The sequence below is a fragment of the Chaetura pelagica genome, unplaced genomic scaffold (genome assembly GCF_000747805.2).
Source record: "Chaetura pelagica isolate M959 unplaced genomic scaffold, ChaPel_1.0 scaffold159, whole genome shotgun sequence".
In the NCBI taxonomy this organism is placed as follows: domain Eukaryota; kingdom Metazoa; phylum Chordata; class Aves; order Apodiformes; family Apodidae; genus Chaetura; species Chaetura pelagica.
The window spans coordinates 3,717,082-3,738,000 of record NW_009954555.1 but is presented as its reverse complement, the minus strand read 5'-3'; the positions used below and the strand labels follow the sequence as shown (position 1 = coordinate 3,738,000).

The window sequence follows — 20,919 nt, the reverse complement described above, 5'->3', positions numbered from 1 at the left end:
TACTCATGGTTTGGTTCCTTAGGTGTTCCTCTGCAGAGTAGCCAAGACATGGGGACAGCACTGCCAGCTCACCAAGCTGTGCAATCTGTTGTAGCCTGTATTTCAAACAAGGTGAAGGGAGAAAAGGTGCTAAGGAGCAGCCTGATCTGCAGCAGGTTTCTTACATTTAGTTCTGATTGGAACTAAAGTGAGGGTACACTACCCACATTCTCTGGTGTATGATCATTAAAAATGTGGTACCAAAGGTGGATTGTTCACAAATCCTGGTCATTTTACTGTGTTCCTTTTCAGTAATTTTTAGTAGACCATTCTCTGCTCATGGTCCAGAATACAGCCCATGGTGTATATGCAGAGCACACCCTAATTCTCCTCCACAGATGCTCAGTAAAGCTGGGGAAATAATGAAGGATGAACAAGTAGAGATGTAATTTTTCTCCAGGGAATTGCCACAGTTAAGTTACCTGTATGCCTCTTGTGCTTTAAGCAGGTTATATTATTGCAAGAGTGCAAGTGGAAAGAAGTTTCACTCTGTTGTTGCTGTTGTGTTCTTACTGAGGTTAATAAAGTGAACAAGCTGAGCAAGATGAGCCCTGTCAGCTAAGCCTGGACAAAGTTACCTCCTGTCTGTGTACATATGTTTTTAAAGGTATAATAATAATTATATTGTGGAGGCTATATATGCTGAGAATTTATTATTAATTTTTGGAGAGGCTTTGTATCCAAAGAGGCTTTTGTATGAATTGGGGAATATGTCTTTTCCTGATCATCTTTCACACTAATTAGTAGCAAATCTGTCCCTGGCGTGAGCTCCATGTAAAATGAGTCTGAAAGAGTAGAGCTGTCAGTATGTCAGAGCTCCACTTTCCCTCGTAAAGCAGCAGAAGTCCTTGTTGCTTTGAGAAGTTGACAAAGTTCTATTAATTGAAAGTAGAGTGAGGATCTTAATTAGAAATGTGGGAGGTCTGCCTGGCACATGTTTGTGGGACCCCTTGCTGCCCAGAACAATGCTCCCACATCAGTTTGCCAAGGAGGAGTGGGAAAGGGGACTGTGGAAGCTCTAATTAAGGAGGTAATTAAGGGAAAAGTTTTCTTTGGCATTGGAGGACATTTTATAGCTACTGCTCTGTTTCTGACAAGTCTGCAGATGTCAAGTGTTGACACTAGTGTTTCAACACTGAGTTTGCTGTGGGGTGAACTTAACTATTGTGCAGCCAGCTGAAAAATGCTGGATAATGACCTGTGCTTTGAGAAGCTTTTACTGTGGGCACACTTGTGTTTGGGAAGAGGAGCTGTGGCAGATTTCCAGCCCTTGCTGCAGTACCACGTACTCTTCACCACAATGTGTGCCAAGGGATCCGAACAGAAAGGGCTGGGACTGCAAAACAAGCACAGTGGGAACTTCAACAGTACCCACTGAAAATGCAGTTCTCCTCAGCCATGGTTGCTCTTTCAAGACTGTCATGTATAAACAACGATGAGGGGGGGTGGTGAGCCCCTGAAATTTCCAAGTGACCAGGTGGCCACGCGTGGGACACTGGCAGCATAGGAGTGTGTGCCTTGGGAACAGGACCTTTGTGCCTGGCTGTGCTATGGTGATGTCTAGAAGCCTTTATCTGGTAGCACTGTGGAATGATTAAGGCTTTAAGGATTCCAAAGCACTTCAAACACAAGTCAAGGGATATAGCATGCAGATGGGTACAAGCATCAAGCAGGAGTGGACAAGGAATAGTGGTCATTCTTCTCCCTTTTACATAGCAGAGACTCTGAGCCCTGCATGCAGCAGTGGCTGCACAGATGGGGCTGCAAGTCGTTGTTAGAAAAGCAGTAATGTATGTCCTGTTAATAACTGACAAAGACTTTCTGCATTGGTGGGGACTGGAAACTCTGTTGTTTTGTCTTTTAACCAGGAGCTTGGCTATGACTTCTTCCTGAGACCCTTTCACCTCTGTTCTCTGCAGTGTCACAGAACCCTCTTTACAGCTTCCTTGAGCAGATGCTGCTCGACTCTGCTTTCAAGGCTTGTTTGATTTAGGACTTTGATATTCCTTGTCCCCCAGGCAGGGCCTACTCTGCTGCTGATAAAAGTCAAGGAGGACATTTTTTAACCTCCTAGGCTATGCTTTATTCTAATCTCTGTCACACATTAAAAGGCTTTTGTCAGACAGTCTCAATGAACTCTGTCATCCTCTAATGAAGAAACAGGAGCAGAGAGTCAGGCAGAAAGTCCCTGGTCATTAGTGGGACAGGCATTGAACCAGAGCAGAGAATGATTCTTGTTTAGACTAAAGACTTGGATACCTGGGAGTATTTTATGAATAAAATCCTTATAATCATGGTTTGTGGAAGCACTCACTCAATTACAGTTCCTGACCTCTACCCCAAAACAATGTTGGCTAAATTAGAACAATTCAGGAAAGGGAATTTGAATTAGCTAGAGAGATTACAAAAACTTTATGGATTGGAGTGCCCACCCTAATTACACAGGAAACCTGTGCTGTGAACTCAAGAATACCTGGTGCTGTTTGGGAGGTATAAAACATTGTTAAAGTAGAAGTGTATTTGCATACTGGTAAAGCCACTGTGATCTATTGTAGCAGTTTATGGGAGCTTTTCTATGACAGAAGATCTAGTTCAAACTGTGAATGTGTGAAGTTGAATCCATTTTTCCTGTTTAAAGTTTAGCTGAGAAGATAGAGCTGGAAAAGGGGGAAAAATGTAAACAGGAGGCACTGTTAGTGTGGTGAGCTCTTCTGATCTAGTATATACAAACCAGGGGTGTTTTAGTTGGAATATCTAGAGACACAGAAGTTGATCTCAACTATCAGGGCCTCTTCAGGTCTGCAAATGAGACTAAAAGCTCTTCTCTTTACCTCACATCTGTTCACTCATTCCAGTTCCAGCTGAATCCAGCTGTGCACTGACTTTTGGGGAAACAATTAAACAGTTTGCAGTGCTCAAAAACCAGTTCCCTTCCATTTTTGGTTTACACTGAATGATATGAGATGAAACCTAAATGGAAGGTTTAATTTATAGCAGTGTGTTTGCCACCGCCTTTAAAATGCGTCTTTGTATGATAAATATATTTATTATAGTAACATAATAGTATGTTTATATTTGATAAATAAGAGTTAAAGAGGAAAAGGGAGGGAAACTGCATTTAGGTACAGATTTTTCCTTTGTTGGGGTCTCTTTGTGTCTCTATAGTGGGATTGAGTTTGGTTGTGTGGCTCTGACCTGCAGAAAGTAACTGAAAAGCTGACACCATGTTTCAAAAGGCAAGGATTTAAGGTCCTTTTCCACTTCCCCCTGTGACACTTTGCTGTGTTTTGGCTGTTTGGAATGGGCTTATAAGTGCCAAAAAGCTTCAGCCAGTGTGGTTTTGGGATCTGAGTTCCAGGTGCAGTCCTGCTTGCAGGCAGCAAAATCTCATGTCAGATTGAGTCAGGGCAGCCAGACAAAATACATACATTGCTGCCATCATTCATCCAGCTCAGCCTGTCTGTCCCTTTCCCTTTCTTCCTACCTAATGCTTGTGAAGAATTCAAGGGCTGTGTAAATACCATATAAATCTGTGTCTTGTCATTAAAGTCATGTAAGATGCTGCCGTAATCTGATTTCCCTGGCAAGGCTTTACACGTGAGAAATGTGCTCTTTCCCCATTAGAAGATGGGAGGGGACAGAGTTGTTGCTTAATTATTCTTTCTGGTGGGTCTCCTGAACCTGCAAGACAACCCTAAACCACATGGTTTGTCTTCTGTGTTTTCTTTGTCTCCTGGAAACATGATCCCACGGCACTCCAGATCCCCTGTCAGGAGGGACTGTCCTTTTGATTGTTGTTTCAGGACAGCCTTGCTTCCACTCATTTGTCCCAGGTTATTCAAGGAGTAGCTGAAGCTTTCCCACCCCCTGAAGGCAGTGGCAGGGGAGGGTTTTAGGCAAGGGGTTCCCAGTCTGGATGGCAGAGCTCAGAGGTCGGTGGGAGAGCTGGGGTACTGTGGGAGGAAAGAAGATTGCTTCAACACTAGAGACTGTGAACTTTTCCAGGAGCAAAGGTACACTTTCTAAATGCTATTCCCTGCAAGGCTTTCAAATTGCATAGAGATTTGTTGGAAAGCAATGATTCGTTCATATCCACTATGATCCATAATACTAGGACAGTCTGTGAGTCAAACAAGAAAACCAAACCTGGATGGTGTGAGAGAACAGGTACTTTTTGAAGAGCTCGGGTCAAAATCTTGAAAAAATGTGGTAAATTTGTTTTAACTTTAGCATTTGAGGTGCTAATTGGGCATCTGTAGTAACACAGCATCTGCAGTAACACTCTCTCTTGGTAAAAACACTCACAGAAGTATATGGAATTTAATGATGATATGGAATTTAATGTGTGAACACACATAGAGATTTGAGTGAAAAAGTTCCTTCACCTCTATCTCCATAAAAGATAAATTTTATGTCAGAGTAAAAAACCCAAATATTTAGATCTGAGATATATTTCTGTAATACATTAAAATAAAATACTGTAAAAGAAGCTCCAAATAAGTATAATCTCTAGTAGCCTGACTATATTCTAAAAATTAATTACACAAACTCCAAAGGTCTATTTATGTGTGGTTTATTGGGATAAAGAGAGCTGTGCTGTGTTACAGGATCCCATTAAAAATGTGGCTGTGAAAGGATGTGGATTTTCAGAATTGATCTGTGAAAAAGAGTGACTTGTATCCAGCAGATGTGATTACAAAGTGTGTTGTGGAAGTGGCAAGAGCGACAAATGGCAAAGTCAATTTTTGTTCTATTTCCCCAGTCCTTCAAGATCCACTGCTTGCCAGATGTGCTGCCTCTTGGGCACAGGCTTCCTTGAGATTATGTCATGGAGGAAGAGCATGCAAAAATATATGTATTTTTCATGATCTTTGAGTCTTCAGGAGTTGAATTTTCCAGTGTCCCAGCAGGAACCCTGAACTGGCTTTTTTTCTCTCACACTATGCGTGAAAAATCACAACTTGTGGGAAGCTCCGTGTGCACCTGGATATGTTTGTTGGACTTGGACACAGTGATAGTCACAGTGCACGCTGGGGAGTTCCTTAAGTGGGCACAGTGTGGGCAGGGAAATGGCCACTGTCACGTTTCTGAAGTGTTTTGGTAGGAGCCAGCCACAGCAGGAGAGGCAGCAGGAGCTCCGCTCACAGCAGCGTTCCCCTCTGGGGCCCACTCCCAGTGGGAGATATTGTCCCAAGTGGTGTCACCACCTGATGAGGCCATGGGAACCAGCCCGATGCTATCCAGAGGCACAGCCCCGCGTGTATCACTGTAGGTATTAACATTCATTTCAACTCAAGTTTCTGAGCAGCCAGAGCCCTTATTTTTGTGGAGGGAAGCTGAGGTACTCGGCGAAAAAGGGCAGTGTGGCAGGACTTGGTTTTATACTGATGCTGAGGTTGAATTTTGTCTGATGCTGTGATTAATTTTCCAGATCTAGTGAAATATTTTGGACTCTAGGCTGTACTATATAAAGCCTTAAAATACTAATTTGTAGTGGAAGAAAAAGGGGAATTTTAATTGTTCAAGTCTGATGTTCTCTTTAGTTTTAAAAAACAGAACTCTGACTGTCTAAAGCCTTTTAATTTACAGAAAAGTGTTGTCTTCTCAGCTTTAGAACCCAGATGTCTTTTCCTTTCTTTTTTCCCCTGTTTTTGTAGTGGATGAAAGCAACTTTGAAATAAATTAATTTTCTTTTCTGCAACCCTGGTTGAGTAGCTGAGGTTGAATATTCAGGGACTTTGCAGAACAGACTACTTGACCTTGGCTCTCAGAGGTCAAAGTTGCCTGCCCCTGCTGAGGAGGAGAAACAATGCAGAATAGTCTTGACCTCCTCAGTAACTAAATCTGGTTGAGATATTCCCTGTAAACTGCTAGTGCCAGCTTAGAAGGAGTAAAATTTGGCCAACTTCTGTGTTTCTTTTTATTTGTATACATCTGGCACATGCAGGCATAATTGGTTGCTCCCTTAATTTTAGTTTAAAGGCAGAGGTAGGAGACTATTCAGGTGTGGATGTGGGGAATGGGGATTCCTGAAGGTACTTTACCATTCCTCATACATAAAGAAGCACTTTAATAATCAGTGTCTTTATATTAGGCTGTAGAGTTTGAAGAAATGGGTGAACACTCATTTATTCAGAGAGAACTGAAAGTTGAGGCCTTTAAAAGCTTTCTTGCCTCTATGTCTGTGAAGAGTTGCCAATCTGGAGTCTTGGGTTACTGGTGACAAGCTGATCAGTTGTTTTTCGGCGTGATCTAAGTGCTACCACCCGGTCCTGGGAGCACATTATGGTACTTGTGATGGCCACATTATGGGAGGAGAGGATTTCTATACTCTAGAATGTGGATCTTGAAAAGCTCTGGCAAATGCTGTTGTGTCTCCATTTTACAGATGGGGAAATGAAGAGGTAGAATGCCAGGAGAATGGGGCTCTGAAGGCAGAGCCTGACATTGAAACCTGATAAGCTTCATTTTTTAACACCACAGAGCCTTTGACTTTGAGGCAGTTCCTAGAGGACAGCAGTCAGTCCCTGACTCACCTAGTTTCAGAGGAGGATTCAAGGCTTGGTTAAATTGTCTCAGCTGCCCTCCAGCATCTGGCCAGATGAAAAACAAGTGACACTTCTGAGAAGGATGATGAAGGGATGCTGTGGTTCAGCTTCACTGCAAACCAAAGCTCGGTACTGTGGCGGGTGGAGGAGTTTTGGGTTTGCTCTATGACTTTAAAGATGAGGTCTTCTTGGGTAGCCAGTTTAAGTGTTTTCACAGCCATTTTGTGTGCCTGTAGATGTGCCTAGAAGCTGGGTGATCAAACAGGCTGTGAAAGTGACATAACAGGAGTATTTGTTACAGCCTTTTACTTCAATTCTTTCACTTTGCAGAAATGAATGGTTTAGATACATGTTTAAAAAACTGAGATGAGACCTTCTGTATGTTTGTTACCTTTTAATGGATCTCCTAAGCACCTCTAAGGACAAAAATATTTAGGCCCATGTTCCTCAGGCAGGAGGGCAACTCTTTTTTTTTTTTCTGTTTGTTTTTTTATTTCACTGCTGAGCAGTTTGCTACAGGAGGAGTAGAGGCTATCCATGAGGGATGTGACAGCCAGGTTTTTAGGGTGGCTCTTGCTTTTTCAAACCATGTTGCTCTGATAGTTAGCATGAATTGTCAATTAGCTTTCAATGTACACAGTATCAAGTGTAATTCCTACTGCAGACATTCCTCCTTTATGAAAGTTTTCTGCTCTGTGATGGAAGAGCAGATCCCTTCAACCTGGGAGGAAGTTGTGAGTTTGGAGAGTGTGTTTTAAAATACCAGTCTGTGTTTGAAACCTGTACGTTTATTTCTTGACCAGGTGCCTTATCAAGCTGAGCCTTTCCTGTTTCAGGGAAGGGGAAGTTTCTGGCAAAACAGAGAACTTAAAGATGATGGGTCTTCTGATGAGAGGTCCCTGAAGGGAAGCAGGCAGAGGAGTTTGCTTTGCAGAGAAAAATCCATAAAATATTCCTAGAAAAAGATGAATCACTGCTGCCTTCAAGTAAATGGCATTCTTGCTGAGGGGATTATCTGCAGGAATGTTTGTGTGTCTGACAACATTCACACAGCCAGAGATCAGTAAGAAATTGCTCTGAAGCATTTTATGCGTGTGGAATGGTCAAGACAGTGTGACTTTAATACAGCTGAACTGCCCAGACAAGGAGCTGTAGGTGTGGGGACAGGGACACATAGCACAGGTTGAGGGAAAGGTAGTTTTATGGGTGAGATATTAATATAATTCCTCCAGGTTTGTTGTTTAATGTTTTCTGTGCTGATAGCCCTGCACACAAAGATCAAATTGTGTTGGCTGCTGCTTTTCCAAGACCTTCATATGTACTTTCCTGTTAACATCAACTTCTCTTTTCTAATTGATGTTCTAATGCCATTACAGTACTTGTTCATGCCTGTCACTGCTGCCTTGGTCTGTTTCTGGCTTGCCATGAACTGAGCCATGGACAAATGGAAAAGTCAGGAAAAGGCAGGTTGGTAGGTGGGCCAGCCTGACCTTCCCACTGCTGAATGAGGTTCTGCAGGGGGCTTAGTTTTGGCACAAGGACCCTCCTGCAGAGCTGTCTGCAGCTCTCAATGTCAACGTCGTGCTACTCACAGTGCCACTTCCTCCTTCCTCTTCCTCTTGCCTGGTAACCCTTCATTTCTTGTGTGTTCCCAGTCCCTCGGATCAATGGGCACCCGAAGCTGGACAGGCACCGTGAGCACCCTCCTGGCTATGACAGCTCCTCCACCATGCTGAGCAGTGAGCTGGAGTCCAGCAGCTTCATTGACTCTGATGATGATGACAACACAAGCAGGTAGGGGGGCATCAGCACAGCAACTGAGCTCTTCAGTGCTCTTTGCATCTGTTCCACTTGACTGCATTTCTGGGCTTCCCTGAAACATCCTTGTTGGCAAGATGAGAAGATTTAGATCTTCTCTTTTTTTTCCTTTTTAAAAAAAAATTTCCTTTATTTCCTTTTTGTTTCCTGCTACATACCACTTGAGCACTGATAATTCTTCAGTAACATCATGCTGGGAGTAATCACTGCTCTGAGAAACAAGTGAAATTATTGGAGTTGCCATCCAAGCTGCTTGTAGCCACTCTTCCAACTCAGAAAAATCCTGGTTATGTTCTTTCCTTTTAATAGCAAGAATTATCACATTTTAAGTTCAAAGCAATGTGCAACTGTCTGCCTATTTATAAAGAAACAGTGTGAATATTGTAACAGAATACCTTCAGCATACATTCCTAATAAGTATGGACTTCACTAAAGCTCAATTGTAAAGGAATTCCTGTGTAATTGCATAGTCTGAGAGCTATGAGCAGTGCAGGAATTCATGAAGGTTAATGCTATTCCAAGGCAGGCTGTGATGCCATGGATTTATGACTTCTTAATTATTTTCTTTTTCATTTTGTGCAGAGAGAATGTGAATTATTCCTTGCTTTTTGCAAAAAAAACTCTGCATTTCAAGACATCCTTGTTCATCTCCAAACATATTTTGTTGCTATGTAAAAGGTTTATAAGCCAAATTGTTTATTGGGCTCAAGATACCTGTTTTTAAAGATGTAAAATCAATCAAAACTAATATTCTTTGCTTTCCTGACTGCAATGGCAGCATTCTCTGAACACTGTCTCTAGAGCTGTTTGTTGCTCATCCAGATGAGTTGTGAAAACCCATGGCAGATCTCTGGTGGGTCATAGACACCTGTGTCTGAAACAAATAAGATGCAACATGATATTCTGAAATTTTAGGTAAAGTGGAAACAGCAAAGAACAACTAGTCCTGGAGGTTCTTCAGCATTTGCTGTGTTTACAAACAGATTAACTAGCTTATTGAACTCAGTGGATCTGTTTGGTCTTGTAGTTCGGTCATGTCTTAAAAACCTGTTGAAGAACAGCAGTTCCTTCAAATTCTGTTTAAAGGCTGGGTGTTCCCAAAGGGTTGAAAGGGTAACTAAGTGAACATTTAAAATTTGGTCCTGAATTAGTTTCAAGAACTGATTTTGCATTTACAGTGAAGTTGCCAACACCTGAAGATACAGAAAATGAGCCTTCTGGATGCTTTGTACTTCACCTGAATGTTCATGTGCGTAAAGGGTTGGCACGACCAGTAGTTTACCTGAATGTACTCCAAGCCTTCCTGAAGCCTTTAGGGCTTCTAGCCCTCCTTCCCTCCCTAAAAAAAAAAAAATCAAGCCCACAACAACCCTGCAGCTGATTTTATTTCTGGTAAATATATTAATCATTTCCATAGCAGCAAGATATGCAGTAGGGCAGGATTAGCACAGTCAGGCTGGCCACTGAAGCACATTATATTAGACCCAGCTAAATCTGTGTTAATAAAGTAAAGCTTCCTGTGTCTGACCTGAGAAGAAAGAGACTCTTGGAAGCTGCTGTGCAGGACTTCTCCTTTCTAGGCTGAGGCAGGAGCTTTTGGCACACAGAAGAGCTGCCAGGCCAGCTAGTCAGGAAGAGCAACTAAAAGGAATGCTCCAAGGTATGCGGTTGTGTTCTGGGATGATGTTCTCCAGCAGATGAGAGATTGTGCTGGCAGGGAGAAGTTTTCTTGAGAGGCATATACAGCCCACTAAGAAGGTCGAACATGCTCCAGATCTGCTGGAGACAGAGGCCTGGGGAAACAGGGGCTGAAAGGGGTAAGTGTGTTTAACAACAGCTGGTGAACTCTGGTGTCAGAACCTGTGTTGTGAGGGAGATTGTACGTGGAGGACGTCGCTGAGAGAAGAAATCAGATGCAAAGGATGTCACTGTCTTGGGAGCTAAGAGGCTGTAAGATTGAGGATGCTTTTCTAACAGTTTCTATTTGACACTGGGTTTGTTTTCTTTTCAACTTGCAGCTGTGCAGCAGAGTTGTTTCATTTCCAGCCCGAGGAAGTTCGGTTGCATTTAGTTAGAGAGAAGAATAATTTTTGTTCAGTATATGAATTTGTTCACAAATATTACAGGACAGTAGAGAACCATTTATGTGAGTGCAATAATTGATTTCCTTTGCTTTTCAAGTGTGATGTAATTGAAGGTCAGTGTTGGTGGGATTTTTCAGGACAGATTGATGTAGAGAAATCATGGTAAACTTTACAGTAGCTGTCTTGCTTCTGTCTTTTGTTAAGCAAATAAAGGTCTAGCAGATGTGACACCTGTAGCTGTAGGATTATTCTCAGCAACTTGCAATTAGTGTTCTCAGTTCAATGTGACTAAAATTATGTTTATTTCTCATTTAAGAAATCAACATTAGTTCTTTCCCATCTATATGGGTAAGCTTTCTATAACAATTTTTTACCTTTTTTTCCTTTCTTTGGGTAATGTAGGTTGGACCAATTGTTTTTACTCTCTTAAAAAACTTCTTCTGTGGGATTTACTAGCCTTTTTGGTAGAAGTACAGTTGGGATTTTGGCCAGTAGCTAGTGCAGGAAGTTGGTCATTTTGATTGCAGGTATTTTTTATTTTTCCCGAAAGCTCAAATATACCATCTTGTTTTTCTCATCCAATTGTAATAATAACTTTTACTCATTTCTGAGGATACTTCAGAGATCTAAATATGACTTCTCATTAGAATACAGCTGGGCTGCTGTTTAGCATCCAGATACTCCTAGAAATTGTGCAGTATTTGTGTTGGATCTAGGTGGTCTTTAAGGTCCTTTCCAATCCCAGCCATTCTGTGATTCTATGAATGATTCAACAAGGATATATTAGGGCCAGGGATTTAAAAGAAATGCCAAGAAGAGGTGATGAAGTGCACCACAGCTGCATGAAAATAGATATTGACTTGACTTCTTTTTATGCAACTACAGAGACTGAAACCTCATGTTTACAAATCTGCTTCCACAGATTGTGGGAGTCTTGCTGAAGGAAGCTGTCCTGCCTTTGACTTACACACGGGCTAATTAAGGCAACTTAAGTCATTACCCAACTTCCCCCAAGAAGGGATGAAAAACTGGAGTTGAGCAAGCTCTCCATTTAGGGTCTTGCCAGAGTAATAAGTAGCATGTTCTAATGCTTATCTGTATGGAACAGATAGACACTGGAAGGTACTTCTAAGTTGCTTACTTCTTAGGATGCAAAATGCTATGAAATAGCACTAGATCACTGCCAAGACTGCTTGAGACAAAGACACTCAGGGAGTTGTCTGCTGAAACTCTGCTTTACCCATCCCTCATTTCCACAACTTGCTATTCAGATAAAACACCCAATGTCTGGAAGGGGGAGGAAGAACTTTGTTACTGGGTGAATTCCCATTGTGATCTCCTGCTGCAGGCACCTGAGGCTTTCAGGATAGGTTTTCTCTCCATTCTCTTTCTCTGCTATATGAAGATTCCTAATTTAAGATTGCTTTTTACAGTGGACAGTGATGGCTGGAGCCATTACCCCTTTTGGGGACAGAGTAATGGGAAACTGAAAAAATGAAATGATGTATATGTTCAATGAATTCTCTTTATCCACAGTAGCCATTGGGAGATGCCATTGTACAAAAGTTGGTGACAGGAAGTACTGCATGCTCCTTAAGTGTTGCACACTGGGATAAACCATAAAATATGTGTGTTGTAAAGGTCGAGCCTCAGAAAACCAGGTGCTGTGAGCTGTTTCCACAGATCAAATTTTTGATCTCTTCTGGAAATACCACCTCTTTTCTCTTGAAATGAATTTGCCTTACTGGGAGGGGAAAAAAGGAGTGTGTGAGGTTAACATGCCTGAAATAGTTTAGTGAACTCAAAGAGAATGTCAAGAGATTCACACCCTCAGAGCAGTTCCACCATCTGTAATGTTCAGCTCAGTGTGCTTGACTAAAACACACCAACTTTATGCAAGATGGGTTTCCCACTGTGGTGGGTTATAATCTCATGACAGCCAGCTCCTTTTTTGAAGTTGCTGGTATCAAGTTTTGCTTGAGGTATTCTGGCATTCCTCCATGTGGCTTGAACTTTGAAGACAGAGACCTGAAGCCTGGGGGAAAAAAGACTGGCACTGTTTTCTTTGTGACAGTGCCAGTTCAATTACTTGTGTTCTGTAGGGTTGTGGTTTGGGTTTTTTGGATTTTTTGTTTGTTGTTGTTTAGTTGGCTGGTTTTTGTTGTTTGTTTTTTTTAAATCTTGGTTAATGATGGAGCATTAATTTGTCATCTTTTTGGGGGGGCATTATTAGCATAATAAATAGGGGAGAGGTGTCCCTGGTATTACAGTGGTATCTCTGAAATCTAGGCTCTGTTCCAGGCTTCTGAAATGAATTTGGTCAAATCCATTTATGTCTTTCTGTGTCTCAGTCCACTATCTGTAAAATGAGAAGGATTAACATTCCCAACTCTCAGGGGAATGTTAAGGATTTATATGGAGAATGTAGCACATTTAGGTTCTGTAAGTTTGAAGAGCCTGAAAAAACCCCAACAGGGTATGTAAAGAGAAATCATATTCACTGTTCCTCTGCCACTATGTGGTAGTAGCTGTTACCAATTGCTACTGTATTTCATTGCATTCAAGCCCAGGTTCCTGTTAACAGCAAAAGGAAATAACAGCTCCATGACTCACAAAGATTATTATTAAGAGGTTCTCCAGGTTGTTCTCTCAGAGAAGAGGTTAAACTCCCTGGTTACTGTACAGCTGTTCTTCGCTGTGATGGGCCTGCAGTCAGAACCACCTTTAAAGTAGTGGAATGTAGCTACCTCTGACCTTGGGGTGATTAAATCAGGGGGATAGATGCCTGCTGAGAGGCACTCAGAATTGCTCCCAGAAGAAAGCAAGCCAGTGAATGACACTCTCTGATGCAAAGTGGAGTTTAGCTGGTGTCTCCCCTGTGCTCCTCGCAGAGGCTGAGGTGCCACATGCACTGGCACAGAGCAGCAGCTTGTGAGCCAGCTGATGGTGTCTGCGTGGTTTTACTCTCTCCTGCCTTTGAAGGAATCAGCCTTTTTTTTTTGGCAGGGGGTAGGGAAATGCCAATGGCTCAGCTTTACACATTTGCTCTCCATTTCCCTCAGGTTGAGTAGTTCCACCGAGCAAAGCACTTCATCCCGGCTCATACGGAAACATAAACGCAGGAGGAGGAAACAAAGGATGCGGCAGATTGACAGGGTAAGGTTGGCATCATCATTTCCCAGGGAGCTGAACTGTGAATCTTGAGTGCAGCGTGTAAGTTAGGGGTCCAGAACAGATCTGTGTTCTGTTGAATTCATTGGAAAGGCCCCCTTTGGCACCAGGCTACCCTGGTCTAAATCTCTTCGTGAAGTTCTGCAGGACCAGAGCCAAGACGTTTTTCTCCTCTCCCTTTCTCCTTTTACTGTTAAGTGATCACATTTCTTGTCTCTTCCAAGACCAGCCTTTGCAGGGTAACCTCTCTTATGCTGCTGACTGATCTGGGCAAGGGGTGTCTGGGAGTCACACATCTGATGGATAAATTGCTGATACTGCCATTCTGCTGAAGGGAGGAATCTGTGTGTATAGGAAACCACACATCTTTTCTCTTGCCCTTTTCTGTGCTAGTCCTCTGGTAGCAGAAGGAGGATTGTCCAAATGATGCACTTCTGAAAGTAACTGGTTTCTTCTATAAATATCAGTCCTCACAGGTTAAAGAATGAGTGTGCATACAATTTATCACAAGGACTGCTGTAGTGTTTTAGAAGATATTTGATAAGCTGTCTTCTTCCTGAAGGGTCACACGTTGTTCACCCCTCTCTTTAGGGAGGAGCTGTGGCTGTGCTAATTCACACTACACTGGGCACTTTAGTGTTTAAATGTCTGCTTGTCAGTCGTGTGATCAGGAAGCAGAAATGATTCAGTGTGAAGTTCAGTTGAGAAACCTCAATATTGGAGCTTATCTGAGTGTTTTGTAAATAAATCTTTTTATTGTCTTATTCTGAGCCATTTAAAACCTTGAGAATATTCTGTTGTGTTTTGCAGTCGTCTTCGTTCAGCAGCATCACTGATTCTACCATGTCCCTAAATATCATCACTGTCACACTCAACATGGGTAAGATGATAAGCAATGTTTTTGATGATGAATTTCAAGTGATACAGATGTATTTTGTCATGGTGTGGTAGTCTTTGGAGCCAGTAGAAACATTCCTTGATTAGAAAGGATGCCAGCTGATCTAAAGGGCTGAGCTGCTACTCTGCTGCCTGTGCCTGGAGTCTTAGTCTAGAACTGGATGGTTCTGAGCCATTTGCACAGCCAGATCAGTATTCTTCCTGGAAAAATCTGGGCAGGACCTGCAGCTCCAGGATCTGGAGTGTGCAGGACAGCCAGTTCAGCACCTCTCAGTAGCACCACATTCTTCCCACCTTTGACATGTGGAAAAACATTGCCTAATGCTGATCAGGTGCCTAATTTCTCGGTGTAGACATGTCTTTTCAATGCTCTTTTTCTTGCTGATTTTTTGAATGTAATTTCTCAATGTCTTGCATGCAAAAATCATGTCTTTAGCAACATTTCCCTGAAGGTGCCAGGCAGACAAACACCATTAGGGTGGCTGAGATGATTGTAAATCAAACATGGCCCAGCAGATGTGTCGAGAGATCTAATTTTTCAGGACTGAAGTCGCCTGCTGTTAGCTCTTCGCTGTCATTCCAATCACCTTGTTTGCTTTTTTTCCCCCCCACCCTCCACTTTCTATCTGTGTAGAAAAATATAACTTCCTGGGAATCAGCATTGTAGGACAGAGCAATGACCGGGGTGATGGTGGCATATACATTGGCTCTATTATGAAAGGAGGGGCTGTGGCAGCAGACGGCCGAATTGAACCAGGAGACATGCTTCTGCAGGTTGGTCCGTGTCCACAACTATGTGCTGCTGGCTTGTACCTTGGTGGCTCAGCTCAGTCATCCCACCAGATCCATGGGCTTAGTTCACAGAATTCATTCATACTCAGAGAAACCTGTCACAAAGACTATTGCCACTTAAATCTATTAATTCTTAGCAAACTCCGCGGGATACTTGATGTGCTCTGAGAAGCAATTTTTCTGCAGCTGCTGAAAGGAATGGAAACAGTTACAAGACAAATAAATTTGGGAAGAAATAATGAAAATGTCTTTCAGTTTCCTGTTGCAGAGCCTGACCTCTGTTTCTTGCTACGTTGCAGGTGAATGATGTCAATTTTGAGAACATGAGCAATGATGATGCAGTCCGGGTTTTACGGGAAATAGTCTCCAAACCAGGGTGAGCACATTCCCAGATCTTTTGCTGTTTATCCTCCATATGCAGGTATTGGGTAAACCTCAAAGAAATCAACATTTTGATCTCAATAAGCAGCCAGTGTGACTGATGATCTCAACTCTTAAGTTCCTCAGTGTAAATGATGAATAGGGGAGACTGGTGTCAATGTACCAGCCAAAACCAACACCAACCAGGAGCTGCCTGGTTTCAGTGGCACTGTTTGTTGATAGGATGAGTGTTTGAATGTCTCAAGAGCTGATCATTCAACAGATTTCACCAGTAGTGCCTATTTTCTGTGCAACACAAGAAACATCCTAATGCTGCTTCATGCTGAAAATACTTTGACACGCATCTTAAAAACATTCTCAGAATGAACTTGACAGCTGTTGGTTGGGGAGAAGTTTGGTTTAAAGAGTTCATTGTAGCAGTTAAAATTTCTGTAGGGCAAGTTAAGAGTCATCCTCACTTGTTTTCTTTCTTCCTAGACCTATCAGCTTAACAGTAGCCAAATGCTGGGACCCTACTCCCAGGAGTTATTTCACCATCCCCAGGGGTGAGTACATGTTTGTGCTCTGTGCTGGGTTCCTTTGAAGCCCTCAAGATTTAGAATATTTTCAGCTATTCTGGCATCTCACAGATTTCTCTTCCCTGCAAGTTTGATACCTTTAAGTTTGGTTGTATTTGTTTGCTTTTTGTTTTGGGAGGCAGGAGTTTAAGATAATCTTTCTGAGACTCCAGTGATTGATTCACATGGCTTTGGATCAAGCTCTTAACCTTTAGTGGGTGTAACCTTCCAACTGATAGAAAGTTTGCAGGATAACTATAGTCAAGTGTGATAAAGTCTCCTTTTGTCACATGTACACTTCTTAGAGTTGAAACTGAGGGTTTTTAAAATTTGAGGCAAACAGCATTGTTTAATATACATGAACACTCTGGGAAATTATCTAGTTTTAAAACGTCTGGCTGGTAGTGATTATAGATCTGTGCTTATGTGACAAACACAGCTGCCTCCTGCTGGTGAGTGTTCTGCTTATGGCATTAAACCAGGTTGTTAGCAGCCCTTCTAAGACACGAGGATGACCTTGGGCATTGAAATGAATGCAACAGGCTGGTGCAGAGCAGGGGAGTTCACTCAGGGAGGTCCTTAGGAAAACCAGCATAATGAAAAGAAAAATCCCACAAATCACAGATTTCAGATTTGCTGAAAACACTGAGAGGGAAATTCCATGATGCTTTGTCTCTGCAAATAGAGTTACTGTTCTGATTCACCTTCAGCAGAAGATTCACCTTCTGTCTCAGTTATGGTTTTCAATCCAAACCCCTTAGAAGTAGGGAGAGATCTTCGTGTCAGCTGTGACAAAGCATTGGGTGGTACTTCACATCAGAGCAAAGTGAGAATCTGTCTCACTGTATAGAACAGTAGTAAAATATGATTTCTGGACTGGTAGCTTCTTTCCCACAAGTGCAGTTAGAGGAACAGGAGTGTCCTGGTTGTTTCCCATGAGGCTGGTGCAGCAGTTGCTAGAGGAAACCAGCTCCTGCTGGCACGGTGCTGCTTGTTCCCCCCTGCTGGGGCTATCTCAGCTGTCCTATCAGAACTCTCCAGTGAGGGAGACTCCACAACCTCCCTGGGCAGTCTGTTCCAGTGCTCTGTCACTCTTACAGTAAAAAAATTTTTTCGGATATTCACCTTGAACTTCCTATGCTCCAATTTACACCCATTACCCCTTGTCCTATCACTGGTCATCACTGAGAAAAGCCTAACTCCGTCCCCCTGACACTCACCCCTTACATATTTGTAAACATTGATGAGGTCACCCCTCAGTCTCCTTTTCTCCAAGCTAAAGAGACCCAGCTCCCTCAGCCTTTCCTCATCAGGGAGATGTTCCACTCCCTTAATCATCTTCGTAGCTCTGTGCTGGACTCTTTCAAGCAGTTCCCTGTCCTTCTTGAACTGAGGGGCCCAGGCAGGGCCTTGTGCACCCCCAGAACATTTCTCCTTCCTCTAGGTGTTCACTGCAAACCTAACTCCATCTTGTCTTTCTCTCCCTTTCTGCTGGTCGTGCAGCTGAACCCGTGAGGCCGATCGACCCCGCGGCGTGGATCTCTCATACCACGGCCATGACGGGAGCGTTCCCCCGCTACGGTATGAGCCCCTCCATGAGCATCACCACATCTACCAGCTCCTCACTAACAAGCTCAATTCCCGATTCGGAAAGTAAGTCACACTGCGGCCAGCACAGGGCAGGCGCCTTCTGCTGGGGGCCGGCAGTGCAGGGCTGTGCACACCCCCGCCACAAGCAGCACCAGAACGACAGCCGGCTCACAGCTCCTCAGTGCTCCTAGACCCCTCGGTCTTGTGGGGAGCAGGAAGCACTTATTCCCAACGGCAGGAGTTAAGGCAGTGGTGTTTTGACAGGGTCCACATGCAGGAAGAGGTGGCTTCTGGTCCCTTTCAAAGTAACGAGGCAGGTCTCTCTGGATCTCCTCAGATGAATGTTGAGAGCTTCCTCCTTGCATTTGTCTGGGTTTGAATACATTGAAATCATTTACTAGAGAGAGATGTCACTGGATAATCATGTTAGTGTATCATTTAGGAAATCTTTAGGAAGACTGCTGTTGACATAGCCTTCTTTTGTTATTAAACAAGGACAAAAGCAAATGTAATGTCCCATGTGAAGTTAGAGTTGAGCCTTTTTTCCTGGGATGTCTGTGACAGTCTCCAAACTAGTCATAGCCATGTAAACAACAAGTTGTCATGGTTCCTTAGCTTGGAAATTTTTGGTTAAAGAATATAAACTCCTCCTTTCTTTTACTCTTCCTTTGCTTTCTGGTGCAAGCCTGGGTTAAAAGCTAGCATTTGGTTTTAAATACATGGCAGTAAGGCAAGACAAATAAACGAAGAGCATGTGTGTCTGAGAACACTGTCCACTGAAATCCTAGTTCAGGGAAGTGTTCATATTTAAAACAGCACTTCTGTTTACTTGACAGGAAAGTTTTGAGGTACTTTACACATCATTAGTACGAGTTTGTTTCCTGTAATAGTAATAATGGAAGAATTTCTCTGGAGATGCAACCTGTCTTATCAGATTTGTTCATTTGTAGCAAGGGGATTTATTGTATTTGTTTATATACACATAGAAATCTTGAAGTGGCTTTGGAGTTCTAAGGAGATTATCTCTTTTTTGGAACAATGCTACCCCAGCATGCATTCCTTGAAAGATAAATTCTTACATGTTTAACAAGGGATTCTGCCAGATCTGGAGTCTAAATTTGTGACTGAGTAACTTTCTTCAGTTTGGAAGGTTTTTCCAGAGATTAAGGGAGGATATCATTTGGGAAACACAACCAACAACATTAACTGAAAAACAAAACTTGGTAGATTTTAAGGACCAATGTGGTGTTGGTGATTAGTGACAGACTCTGCCCTGGACAAATGCATGGCTGAAGTAGGAGAGTTGCTTTTTCAGGGACCAGTTAAGTCCTACGTAGGTGCCTGCCTCTCTTTCCTCTCCCCTCCCTCAGACTCTATAAGTTCCTGGAATTACACCTTGCCTTGGACTGCAAGGGCAGTGACCCTTTTTGTAGGTGCAGTAGCTCAGTGCCTCTTCAGTTGGCAGGCAGCACCACTGTAGGGGAAGTACATCAGCAGTAGGAGGCAAGGGAACCACTTACCTGATTACTGCTTTATCTTGAGATGTGTTTTCAGCCTTACAGGTACTAAAGATTGCTGGACTCCAATGTATCTGCTGATTCCTGTCAAACAACTAGAGTCTGTTATCTGCATTCCCCTTGAATTATTCATGTATTGTGTGCCTTGCTATCCAGTGATGTGATTGGGAGGTGTGGAACACAGACACCCTCTCAATCATCCTGTTAAAATAAAGGTTATTTGGGAGCAGAACCATGTTTCTGGAGACAGCTTCTCATTTCTATGCCAGTGCCTTACAATGTTTCCTCTCCTGAATGCAGGAAAAGGCAGAGTACCCTGACCTTTCTTGTGGTCCTCTGCATAATTCTCCTTCCTTCAGTTCAGTCCTGCTACCCCCCTGAACACAATTCATAGTGATTATTGCTTTAAAAAGAATCTTCTTCTGGCTGATGCAGGAGAGTATTCCCTCACAGTGGTTTGTGAGTGTTGGACCTGCTGCTTCAGTCAGTGCAAACTGCTCCTAGTTTACTCTGCTAAAGGTAGAATTTTCCAGCCACTCCAGGACCCCTTTCCCCAGAGTAGTGCTGTCCCATTTCCTCAGATTAATGTCAAATGTTTCAATGTTTCTTTAAAGTCTTGCTGTTTCAAAATGCACTCCACTGACATTGTTGGAAAGTTCTCTTTTTCTCTTGCATGGACATCAGAGGATTTTGAAGTGAGACTTCATACTATTTCAGCTCAATAGGCAGCCTGAGGTACTGCGTAATTCCCTGGAGCCTTTGTGTTTGGACAAATGGGTACTTCCTTGCTCAAATCAGGATACAAGCCAGTGGTGCTATTCCATGTGGTAGGACTTCATTTTCCTGGAGCATACACCTCTTTTATTACCAGGATCTGCTAATGGGAAAAGATGCCACTCAAAACCAATAACCAAAGCCCTGAGAAGAAGCTTTGTGGTAACTCTGGCTCCTCAGGAAGGAGTTACTGTCTGTGCCATTCTTCACATTTCCACATATCTGTACAGGTGATCAGGTAGCCAGGCAACAGTTGACTGAGTTCAGACCAAGTGGGTGCATTTCAGATGCATCTGAGAATTTTTCTTACTTATAGAGCAACTGGCAGACTTAGAAAATACTGATGGTCATTTGGGCAGTGTTGTTCTTGACATGCAGATCACAGGTCTCCAAGAAAATGCAATTTCTTGCTCCCTGTGTACTTTACTTGAATATTGGTTGGTTGTTTTTTTTCTCCCCCAAACAAACACATTGCTTTTTGCCACTAACCAAACTAACTTAAAGCAAAAGCAGAATTTTAGTGTTTATACAAACTTTGTAAGTATTGCAACCGCATGCACAGATGGTCTGGGATATTGTCATGCATATTAGCAGTGCATGCATGGAAAGAAGCATTTTCAGTTGTCATTGTTACATGCTTGTTGTACCTTTTATCAAAATTTTGGATTGCTGGAAAAGGACAAAATTGGTTCCCTTGTGCTTTGGAAAGGTGGGTGAAATGGGAGAAAGGAGGGGAGGGGGTTCTGAATTC

General features: G+C 42.7%; 1 protein-coding gene across 1 annotated transcript in view; it reads left to right on the top strand.

The window, feature by feature from the left end:
- The window catches only part of DVL1 (dishevelled segment polarity protein 1), a 63,902-nt gene that overhangs the window by 16,741 nt on the left and 26,242 nt on the right, over positions 1-20,919 (top strand). Inside the window, exons 6-12 of the mRNA XM_010005270.1 lie at positions 8,243-8,381; positions 13,552-13,645; positions 14,471-14,540; positions 15,192-15,331; positions 15,649-15,725; positions 16,208-16,275; positions 17,791-17,868. Coding sequence (XP_010003572.1) covers positions 8,243-8,381; positions 13,552-13,645; positions 14,471-14,540; positions 15,192-15,331; positions 15,649-15,725; positions 16,208-16,275; positions 17,791-17,868 — 666 coding nt within the window. The remainder of the gene's footprint in view (positions 1-8,242; positions 8,382-13,551; positions 13,646-14,470; positions 14,541-15,191; positions 15,332-15,648; positions 15,726-16,207; positions 16,276-17,790; positions 17,869-20,919) is intronic.